Source organism: Sturnira hondurensis, unplaced genomic scaffold, assembly GCF_014824575.4.
Source record: "Sturnira hondurensis isolate 20B ecotype Veracruz unplaced genomic scaffold, ASM1482457v3 Scaffold0020642, whole genome shotgun sequence".
Lineage (NCBI taxonomy): Eukaryota > Metazoa > Chordata > Mammalia > Chiroptera > Phyllostomidae > Sturnira > Sturnira hondurensis.
The window spans coordinates 4005479-4016686 of NW_028093273.1; the positions used below are offsets into that span (position 1 = coordinate 4005479).

The window sequence follows — 11208 nt, forward strand, 5'->3', positions numbered from 1 at the left end:
GAGACTCAGGAACACCAAGTAACTCATCAAAATGGTGGACGCCATCACCTTAAATGCCACCTTCAGCTGAAGGCAAAAGATGTTGGGGTTGGGAGTTAGACATGGGAGGATACCCAAAAACGCACAGTTAACAAGAGGGAGGATCTTGATGCAGAGTTCTTCATTGTTAACAGTAGATGTCCTCCTCTCCCTGGAACAGTGAGGGAAATACCATTCCATAGGGCGATTTCCCTTACAAATGTGAATGTCCTTTATAAAGGGGAACTCACACTTGGTTTTCAGAGCTTCTCCCACATTTGCTGTTTATGTTACCCAGCCTAAATAATCCGTATCCCCAAAAGGCATGTTTTGGGGGGCAAACTCTGCTCCCCTTCAACAGAGAAAGGTAAGAGAGAACAACTAAAACTTTTCTCAAAACTAAGACAGGAGGATGACCTTGTGATCAACTCCCTTGTATACCTTGTGAGCTCTACTGCCGGAGGTAATATTTACATTTCCAAAGGTCTGAAGGCGCATGAACTTGCCTCGCAGTGAAAATCAGGCCTTTCATCCGGTTTATGAAGTTCTAAAGAACGCTCACCGCCTAGGGAGGGAGGGTGGAGGGACTTGCGTCCCTCCTAGGGTAGTTGGGGGGGGGGGGGTTTACATCATTGCAACCTTCCGCTGGTCACAGACTAGGGTTTCTGCTGTGCTGACTTCACACCGTGGTCAAATGGAGGATCACTTCCCGCAGGATTCAGGAAAAACCTCTATGAAGGAATGATGTCTGAACTGAAATTTTGGAACTTTAATAAATGTTTAAGAGCGGAACGGGTGGTGAATGACAAGCAACCAATGGTTACCAAGGACCTAAAGGTTTCCACTTGACGTCAGGATCCTTCTGAAAACGATAAAAGCAAAATAAACACTACGACATCCCCAGGCTGAAATACGAGCTCCTCGCCAGGGTTCAAATCGCCTGGGCCGGTAAAAACTAAAGAAGCGGTGGATCGGCTGGGGGGGGGCGGGGGGGCGGACCGTGCAGAGGGTGCGGCCATGCTGGGGGCGGGGCTACGGAAGCCGAACGAGCTACGGGTCACAGGGCAGAGGAAGTGTGCTCAAGCCGATGTATTTCCGAGGGCTGGCCGCATTCCGCTGCAGTCCGCCCTCACTGCTATCCACGCCCGCAATCGCATTGTCCACTCTCGCCGCTGCCACCGTTGCTCTCAGAGCGGGGACACATCTGAGTTGCCAGGCAGCTTCTGTTGGGTCAGCAGCGTGAGAGGATAGACCCTGCGTGGCGCCGGCGCCTCCTGGGCCGTTGTATTCCCGCCCGGCCAGCCGGCCGAGCTCCTGCCCGTGTCCCCCGGCTGGTCCGGGGGGTCCGGGCACCACCTCCACGGCGGCTTTGCTGGACCTGCGTCCTGGCCCTCAGCCCGCACCCCAAGCGGACGGCGTCATGAAGCATCTGCCGTATTTCTGCCGCGGCCAAGTGGTGAGGGGCTTTGGCCGTGGCTCCAAGCAACTGGGCATCCCCACAGGTGAGCGCTGGAGGATGCGGAGCCTTGGAAGGCGAGGAGCCCTTGAGGCCGGGCTGCGTGGGCGATAGACGTCAACTGGAGCTTAGAACCGGGGTCGGACAGGGTCTTGGGGCTGAGGACAGTGGTGACACCCTCTCCTCTGCCTCTCCTTACGCAATTGAGTTGGAGGACCTTCCAGGGAACTGCCTTGAGGGCAGGAAGCTGGAGCTGAGTTCTGCGGTTCCACTTTGCTGCCTTTCTATCCAGGTGTGCTAGAGCTGCCAGGCATGGCACAAGCCTTGCCCATTACAAAACAATGTGAGCAGATCGGCTGAACTTTCATGCCAACTGGAGGCTTTTTATTTTAATCTGTTATTAGATTGTGTCCAAGTTAGCACACAGGCAGTTGAATGAAAACCAAATATCTTTTTTTGATCTGTCTACATTAATTTTAGTAGTCCGGACTTGAAGGTAAGCGTGATTCATTTTTTAAAATGTCGTCAGGGCTGCCCCCAGACCTAGTAAAGCAGTCTTTGAGTTTGGAGACTAGTTATGTATATTTCCAAAATGAGAATCTTTCTAAAGGATTCCAAAAGACCAGGTCTAAAAATTCCAGCTGTTCCTGTATTTGTTGTCTTCTACCTGGAGAGTGTGATCTGGTTCCTTGTTCCTAACTTAGTAACAAAAAGAGGAGAAATTCGACCCAGAATATGGAATGGTGGGATTGGTAATCATGGGCAAAGTCCTAGCAATCTTGTGAGCTTAATTATTTAGACTAGCTTTGCGTGCTATTTTTATGAGCAATATGATACCCTTAACACTCAGATATGTACTTCTGTTTTGAAGCTAACTTCCCTGAACAAGTAGTAGACAGTCTTCCAGCCGACATATCCACTGGCATTTATTATGGATGGGCCAGTGTTGGAAGTGGAGATGTCCATAAGATGGTGGTGAGCATAGGATGGAACCCATACTACAAAAACACAAAAAAGTCCATGGTAAGAATGCATTTCACTCTATAACTGAAAATGGGATGATGATTTAGAGTAATATGCGGTATTAGATGTACATATAGTGGAATGGGCTATATCAATGCTAATCACAACATAGTCTAAATTCTAGAATATTTGGCAGCATATTTGAAGGATTTAAAAGTGAAGTATTTAGTTACTATTTGAATGGAATAACTTTACATCTTTTCACTTTTAATCTATTTATGTTTGGATCTAAAGTGAATCTCATAAGTGTGAATTTGAATCTTCTGTATTTAATCATTCTGCCTTTTGATTGGAGAGTTTAACCCATTTACATTTAAACTGACTACTGATGAGTAGTCATTTGTTTTGCCATTTGTTTTCTGTATGCCTTATAGCTTTTTTTGTCCATCATTTTCTCCATTACTGCCTTTTGTGTTTAGTTGACTTTTTGTAGTGACATTTTGATTCTCTTTTGATTTCCTTCTGTGTATTTTCTGTAGACATTCTTTGTGGTTACTATGGGGATCCATTTAACATCCCGAAGTTATATAAGTCTGGTTTGAATTTACTCCAACTTTAATAGCATACACAAACTCTTCTTCTTTTTTTGCAACTCCTCACCTGAGGAGATATACATACACACAGAAGGAGGGAAGAAATTATATTTTTATACACTGTGCCCAAGAACATAAACTAATAATTTTTATGCATTTATTTTTTTAATCTTGTAGAAAATGAAAAGTAGAGGTGCAAACAAATTACAATAATATTGATTTTGTAACTGCCCATGTATTTACCTTTGCTGGAGATAAAAGTGCTTGAAGAGTATGTTTCATAAAATTCAGCTTGCCACAGTTTATGTACTTCATTCACTCCTTAATTACTTGATCTCCCTGTTATCATAGAACTGCTTATTATGTGAATGGTGCTTTCTGATAACACGGCAAGGTGATTTTCCCCCTCTTTTAAACCACTTTGAGATATACTTTCCACTCTTCTCATGGGACCCACATAGCTGATGTGCTTAATCTGCTAAATGCCGCCGAATCTTTTGATTAGCTCAAGTGTGTGGCAAAAACAGTTACAGTTCATCTAAATTTCATCCTCTTTGAAGATAGAATTGGCCCCGAACTACTTAACATCGTGCATAACATTTTTCTTATTTTTTTTTAAAGATTTTATTTATTTATCTTTTTAGAGGGGAAGGGAAGGAGAGAGGAAAGAAACATCAATGTCTGGTTGCTTCTTGTGCATCCCCTGCAGGGAACTGGCCCCTGCAGGAAACTGGCCTGCAACCCAAGCATGTGCCCTGACTGGGAATCGAACCGCGATCGTCTGGTTCACAGGCCCGAGCTCAATCCATAGAGCTACACCAGCCAGGCCATTTTTCTTATTTTTGAGTGTTAGGGATGTGAAAAATACTTGTTGGCATAAATAAAGAAAGAACATAACATTTCTTTTTCTGGTAGAATGAGGGAGAAAATAAAAGGCGGGAAGGCAACTTTGACTAATTTTTCTTTATTAGCATTCTTTTCTTTATTAGTAACAGAACTTTTGCTACAGAGCCAGTTAAGGATGCCTTGAAAGCACTTTCATAGTTAGGAGATACTCTGTTTTCCCCTGGGGGAGGTTCGTAAATTTCAGAAGTTTGCTTTTTTTTTCTTCTTTGCCAATAACAGACATATATGATGCACCTCTTCAAAACTTTTTCTTTTTATTTTTTAAAGGTTCTATTTATTTATTTTAGAGAGAGGGGAAGGGAGGGAGAAAGAGTGGGAGAGAAACATCAGTGTGTGGTTGCGTCTTGTTACATGCCCCTACTGTGGACCTGGCCTGCAACCCAGGCAGATGCCCTGCCTGGGAATTGAGCCAGCGACCCTTTGGTTCACAGGCCAGTGCTCAGTCCACTGGGCCACACTAGCGAGGGCCAAGACATTTTCTTCTTAAAAAATTGGATTGACTGTCTCAGTGACTTGAGTTCTTAATATACTCTATCTAGATCCAGTTTCTTTATTGGGACTATTTATAAATTGCAAATATCTTTTACATTGCATTGCTTTTAAGAAATCTTTGCCTCTTCCAGAGTCATAAAGATATTTGTAGATCCCCCCCCCCCCAAGGCTTAATTGTCTTGCTTTTCTCAAAAATCAAATGGATTTTTGAATATGGTATGAGGTTAAGGTCAAATTTTTTTCTCGTATGAGTATTGACCCAACCCATTTATTATATTTTGTTTTATTTTTAAAAAGAGTTTATTTATTTGTCTTTAGAGAGAGGAAAGGGAGGGAGAGAGGGAGAGAAACATGATCAGTTGCTTCTTGCACTCCCCAAAATGGGAACCTGGCCCACAACCCAGGCATGTGCCCTGACCAGAAACCTTTCAGTTTCTGGGATAGTGTCCAGTGCGCTCAGTCACACCAGTCAGGGCCCTGCCCATTTATTGAAAATAGTGTCCTTCTTGACAGCATAGCAGTGTCAACTTGCTCTTAAATCAAGTGACTTTATCAGTGTGAGTCCGAAACAGGCTCGTACATTAATGCGGCCCATCTCCCAGTTTGTCCTTCGGCCGTTGCCACGTTGTCTTAGTGTCTGCAGCTCTGTAATAGGTCTTAACTATCTGGTCTTGTAAACCCTCCAGTTTTGTCTTCAAGGTTTCTTGGATAAGTTCCTTTCACATTTCAATATGAATTTTAGAATCACTTGTCAGTTTCTGTCATTTAAAACAAACGTAAGATTTTGATTGGTGTAGCATTGAATCTGTACATCAATTTAGGGAAAGTAGACATTTTTACCATTTTTCTGTTATATTTTGTAATAGTCAGTGTCAGGGTCTTACATATTAGTTCCTTTTTATTCAAACTTTTACTGAAAAGAAAGACTGAAAGTCACATTTATTGGTTCATAGTATTGGGTGGATCAAAAAGTCTATATGGTTTTTTTCCATAAAATAAAAGGCACAGATTTCATTTTCACCAATAACTTTCTTGATTTGGATATTTTGAGTATGTTGGTTGTCTCCCATGTGGTATAACATTGACTGTTTTCAATTAATGTCTCGATTTGATCTCTATCAACGTCAACTTGTCTACCTGACCATGGAGCATCGTCCAGCGAGAAATCTCCAGCATGAAAGTTCACAAACCACCTTTGACATGTTCAATCAGTCACAGCACCTCCTCTGTAAACTGCACAAATCTTTTTTTAAAAAATATTTTATTTATTTATCTTTAGAGGGGAAAGGAAGGAGAGAGGGACAGAAATATCAATGTATGGTTGCTTCTGCCAAGGACACACAGTGTATTGTGTGTCCCCTGCCAGGAACTGGCCTGCAACCCAGGCATGTGCCCTGACTGGGAATCGAACCGCGATCCTCTGGTTCGCAGGCCCATGCTCAATCCACTGAGCTACACCAGCCAGGGCTTTAAACTGCACAAATCTTTTTTTGCATTTCAGTTGTGTTTTTACCTTTCTTGAAATAATAAGCATGATATGCTGAAAATGTTGCTCATTTTCTTCATCTTCAATATTAAAATGGCTACACAAAAATTCAGCAATTTGAATAAATTTTAATGCATGCTGATAGAACAGCTGTCACAATACAGTCTAACAAAATTTTTTTGAATGAAGTTCAAGGCAACTTCACGCTACTAGAGCCATCTTATGGAAAAAAACACAAACTTCTTGGCCAACCCAATACAAAGCAATGGGGCACCTTATGTCTTCTGACTCAAACCCCTCAATTACAGATAAGAAAGCTGAGCCCCAGAAAGGTTAAGCTATGCCTTCAGCCAGATGTGCAACTTGAGACTTTTGATTCTTAACTTGTTTATTCATACTACAGTATTTTCCTTCTAAACACTTGGAATTTAACATAGTACATAAGTTCAACTCTTCTTTTAATGATTTCATTACCTAACAAAACCAAAGCTTTGATAATAGCTTTAAGAAAAGTTCAGTTTCTTTTTAAATTTTTTTTTATTTTTAGAGAGAGGGGAAAGGGGGAGGGAGGGAGAGAGGGAAAAGAAAAGAGAAACATTAATTTGTTGCTTCACTTATTTATGCATTCATTGGTGATTCTGGTATGTGCCCTGACTGGGGATTGAACCTAAAACCTTGGCATATAGGGACAGTGCTCCAAACAACTGAGCTACCCGGCCAGGGCCTAAAAAGTTAAAAGGAAATAATATCCATGTTTCCTTTTAAATTGTTTTAAGTCAGTGTTCCTTTTTTTAATGGGCTTCATAAAATCCATAAATTCCATTGAGTGCATATATGGTGAACTTTCTGTTTGGTAAGAAAGAATTACTCAGATTTTCATGTTTGATTTCTTTTAAATAGGCCATTCTTATTAAACATAGTCTTTCAAAATATACCTCTGGTCTCAAGTTAGTTACATGTTTCTAATTTGTGTAACCTTCCAGTGCTACCGTTCTAGCCCAGCCTCAACTGTCTTGGGTATTTGCTTGCTCTTTAAATTGGTTTTCTGCCTTTTTGAACTCAGGATTCCTCTTTGTAGGTGCCTACTAAAATTCTGACTTTTCCAGAGTGTCTTTAACCTTCTGCACCACTTTGCTTCAGCGTGGGTTGTGCCCACGGTCACAGCATTCCCAGATCAGAAGCCAGCTTGGGGTGTTCTGCCCCACATCAGCCTTCAGCTTCGTCCAACCCTCAAAAGTTTCTCTAACTGGAGTGTGTCAGAGACACTCGGATCCTGATTAACTTTAGAACTAGCTCTGTTGGTGGTGACATCTCTTACTATTTCAACTATTCCCTTTTTGTTGTCTTTGTTCAGTTTTTCTGCCTTGCTAAGACTTACTTTGCTGCATGTTGTTTTTTTTCTATAAACATAATCATACCAGATTTGTGGTGTAACATCTACATTATTCAGTAATGTTTATATGTAAGGTCAGGGGCAGGGACAGGAGCAGTGGAAAAATTCAGGAAAAACTGCATTTAGATTTTAACCTGTCTTTCAAAATTTAATGTGGGTTGTTTCATTTATGTGTGTATTTAAAATTTTAGGTATTCTGCAGTCTGATGGTAATTTTCTTTTAAACATTTCTTGACTGTAGGAAACTCATATCATGCATACCTTCAAAGAGGACTTCTATGGGGAAATCCTCAATGTTGCCATTGTTGGCTACCTCAGACCAGAAAAGAACTTTGATTCTCTAGGTAAGTTCTTAGTTAGATTATCTTAAGTATTACTGTAGCTACTTCTGCTTCTACTAGTAACAACCGTAGCAGAACAGATCATGCTTGAGCATTTAATGTGTGCCAGGCATTGCTTTGAGTGCCTTAAATGAATAACTCATTCCATCCCCACAATAACCATATGAGGAATTATTCTGCCCATTTTGCAGATGAGGAGGTTGGCACACAGAAGTTACATAATTTACCCAGGGTCATGTAGTAAGTGATGGACCACAGATTCAAAACTAGCAGTAGGTTGGCTGCCTCTCCAACAGTATGCAGTTCAAATCTTTATTTCCTTTTCATGTTTTAAGGTACAAGTAAGAATTAATAAGCTGTAATTGTAGCAGACCCTGTCCATCAGAGTCCGCCTGCTGTGGCTTATGACGAGAATCAGTGCACAGGCGACAACAATCCTGTGTGGAAAAAGGGAACAGGCACAGCTGCTCTCTCAAGGGGAGAGTGCCTATGGGTGCCTTGGCCACTCCCTCAAGAGGGGAGTGCCCCGACCCTTGCCTAGAAAGGCTTTTATTGTTTTCCTGGGGTCTTACATCATAGAAAGATTTATTATCTATCACATAGAATATTATTGTCTATATTCTAGGTATAATCAAGGAAATAAAAATAACATGCAAAGGGGGATGGCAGTGAGCTCATTAGCTCTGTCCTTGGGAGAGCTCACACAGGCTTTGGAAGTTACCTTGAAGATCGAAAGTACACATCTTGCTTTAGACCAGGGTGAGGGAGTTTTAGCAGGAGCAACCTATAACAATCTGTATGCATTTTCTAGGCCTAATTCCCACGGGAAAATTCGGTTTGAAGGTCTGGCTCCTGCCCACCACTTTGCTTCTGTAGGTTTTCCATACAGAGCTGAGTCACATTTGCCAGGCCAAGACAAACCGGTTCCCTACATGTAATGAATAATGGATGCTTTGCAATGCTTGCTGTGAGAAACAATCAAAAACATTGTATCAAAGATCTTAGTGTGGTGTGATAGTTTTAATTGTAGTTTTCTTTTAAGTGTAAATGCTGAAGAGAATAGTGCATATTTGTTTCTTTCATTTGGTATTTGCAATGTACTTTTTCACTGATGACTTTCTCTAAGAAATTGCAATAAGATTAGAGACATATTTTGTGTGCTACGGACTTTTTACTTAAGTCTGTGAGAACAGATAGAACAGTTACTGCACAGCTAACTGCTCTGTTCCAGAGACACTGCCAGCTTTGTGAAGTGTTTTCAGGAGAGGCCGAACAAAGGAGTAGTAAAAAGTGTAGGGGTAGTTTTTATCATCTTTACCTGGTTTGTTCTCTCTGCAGAATCACTTATTTCAGCAATTCATGGTGATATTGAGGAAGCTAAGAAACGGCTAGATTTACCAGAACATTTGAAACTCAAAGAAGACAATTTCTTCCAGGTTCCTAAAAGCAAAATAATGAATGGCCACTGAGGAAAAGTCGTCTTCCTACTCATTCATTGTTTTCCAGTGTTTTACTGCTCATGACTTCAGTCTCATCTTGGTTAAAAATCAAACATTTTCCTACAGCTGTGAATTAATGTAAACAGTACAATGTAATTATCATTATGCTCTAAGTGTTCAATTAAACCCATCATGTTATAGTACTAAAAGGATTCATTTTAAAAATCAAGATTCTTTTTATGTAATGTGTTGATTAAAGTTACCACTAGAAAGGTCTTAAGTGTCTTATAAGGGAGATGAAATATATATAGTTATGGGTAAAGAGGCAAATCACTAGTTTGACATGAATACTAGTTCTCATGATGGTATGTGCTTATCGTGCTGCTAAACAGTCGGCTTATGAAAGTAAATGTGTTAAGGAGAGATTTGATAGTTGATTGTAAACCTAAGGGAGGAAATTCATACTTTGTAATTTTGATATTTTGTGCATTAATATATTACTACAAACATGAAGACTTGTAAAATTTCAATGAGTCATTTTCGTTATGAGGTCAAGTTGTATTGTGTGTGTGTGTGTGTGTGTGTGTGTGTGTTTTACAGCTGCCTTAGTTCTAATTGGTCTAGACTCCTGCCAATCAGTTTTTTTCTTTTCATTTGTCGAAGTGTTTTTCAAATTTGTAGTTTTATTTTTGTCTTATATAGCACTTTTCTCTTTTTACAAGGAGACGCTCCTCACCTTTTTTCTTGACTTTCTTTTTTTTTCTTTAGATAATTGCCATGTCAATTTTTTTTTCATTCAGAATATCCTGTGGCTTACAAAGGATTGCATCTATCTCTACTATTCCGTCCCTACATTATATGAAAAAACCCTGAAAGTTTCATCTTTAGGTTTCTGCAAAGCTTAAATGAACATATAACAGTTCACTTTTCTCTACCAGGTTCTTAAAGAACAAAAAATACTTGTTCCCCCCACCCCAGGGAAAGCGTTTTAAGAGTCCATTAAACTATGAAATAGAAAGTTATTTATTTTTAGCATGATTATATGTTCCTGAGCAAACAAACTGTTGTAGGTGTGTATGCACAATATAATTAAATGCTAAGAGTGCTTGTAGCTTAGGGGGAAAGTATAAATAATAATAAAGTTTTAGTTAATTCTCCTGCTATGCATTTTTTCTTCCTAACAACGAAGTGGTTTTTGGGCACTGGAGACTTGTTTATGTTGGCAGGAAGTTGACATCTTTGGATACTTAGGAAATTAAGATTACAGGTTCTTTGGGCTCCTGAAGCAGTACATTGTATTACTCACTTTGGTGCCAGACTTGGTTGGGGGATGGAGACAGGTGTATAAAAGGGTTTTTGTTTTTGTTTTTGTTTTTTTTTTGTCAGTCTGTTCCATGTATCCAAGTCTCTTGTTTCCTTTTTTTATTGTATTTTTCTCCATTACCATTTAGTCCCTTATACCCCCTCCCCCACTGTAGTCCCCACACTATTGTTCATGTCCATGAGTCCTTCTTCCTGTTTGCTCAGTCCCTCCACCCACTTACCTCCCCTCCCACACTGTCAGTCATCTGTTTATCTGTGAGTCTGTCTCTGTTTTCCTTGTTAGTTCAGTTCATTAGATTCCACATGAGGGGGCAACTTTGCTTGCAGGTCCCCTCGTCTGCCATGGAAAAAAGTAAACTGCCATGACATGATCTGCTTGGGGAGGAGAGGTGGCCAATCTCTCAGAGGAGAAAGACCAAGAGCCCCTTCCTCAATGGTTTTTATTGGGTTGTAATACACAGGAACACAGGCGGTAAGGATCAAACAGTAGATAACATTTCAAAGAAATCTGAGGGCTTAGTCTGAGTCAGTGTCTGTCACGAAAGGGGGTTGCAAAAACTTTGGGAGACATAGCCATTTCCTGTTCAGACCCTTAACATATGAATGAAAGCGCTCTTGGCAAAGCAGGCTTCATTAGGACTTTAGGAATTTTTTCTTATGCCCAATCACCCCGGAATCCACTCTAGCTGGCAAGGGGCAGCACCACCTTCCCCATCATAGGTTTTAGGCTCAAGTGGATTAGAGCCAGGAAGCGCTTCTCCCAGACGGAAGTGGGGACTCAGGCTTTGACAAAGCCGG

The 11208-nt window shown here is 40.8% G+C and overlaps 1 protein-coding gene across 1 annotated transcript; it reads left to right on the forward strand.

Moving 5' to 3' along the window:
- Positions 1-1092: 1092 nt before the first annotated feature.
- RFK (riboflavin kinase) lies at positions 1093-10244 on the forward strand. The gene is made up of 4 exons (XM_037030340.1): positions 1093-1520; positions 2346-2497; positions 7549-7651; positions 8987-10244. Exons 1-4 carry the CDS (start codon positions 1439-1441, stop codon positions 9115-9117), a joined length of 468 nt encoding a protein of 155 aa, XP_036886235.1. The 5' UTR covers positions 1093-1438; the 3' UTR covers positions 9118-10244.
- The last annotated feature ends 964 nt before the right edge of the window (positions 10245-11208 follow it).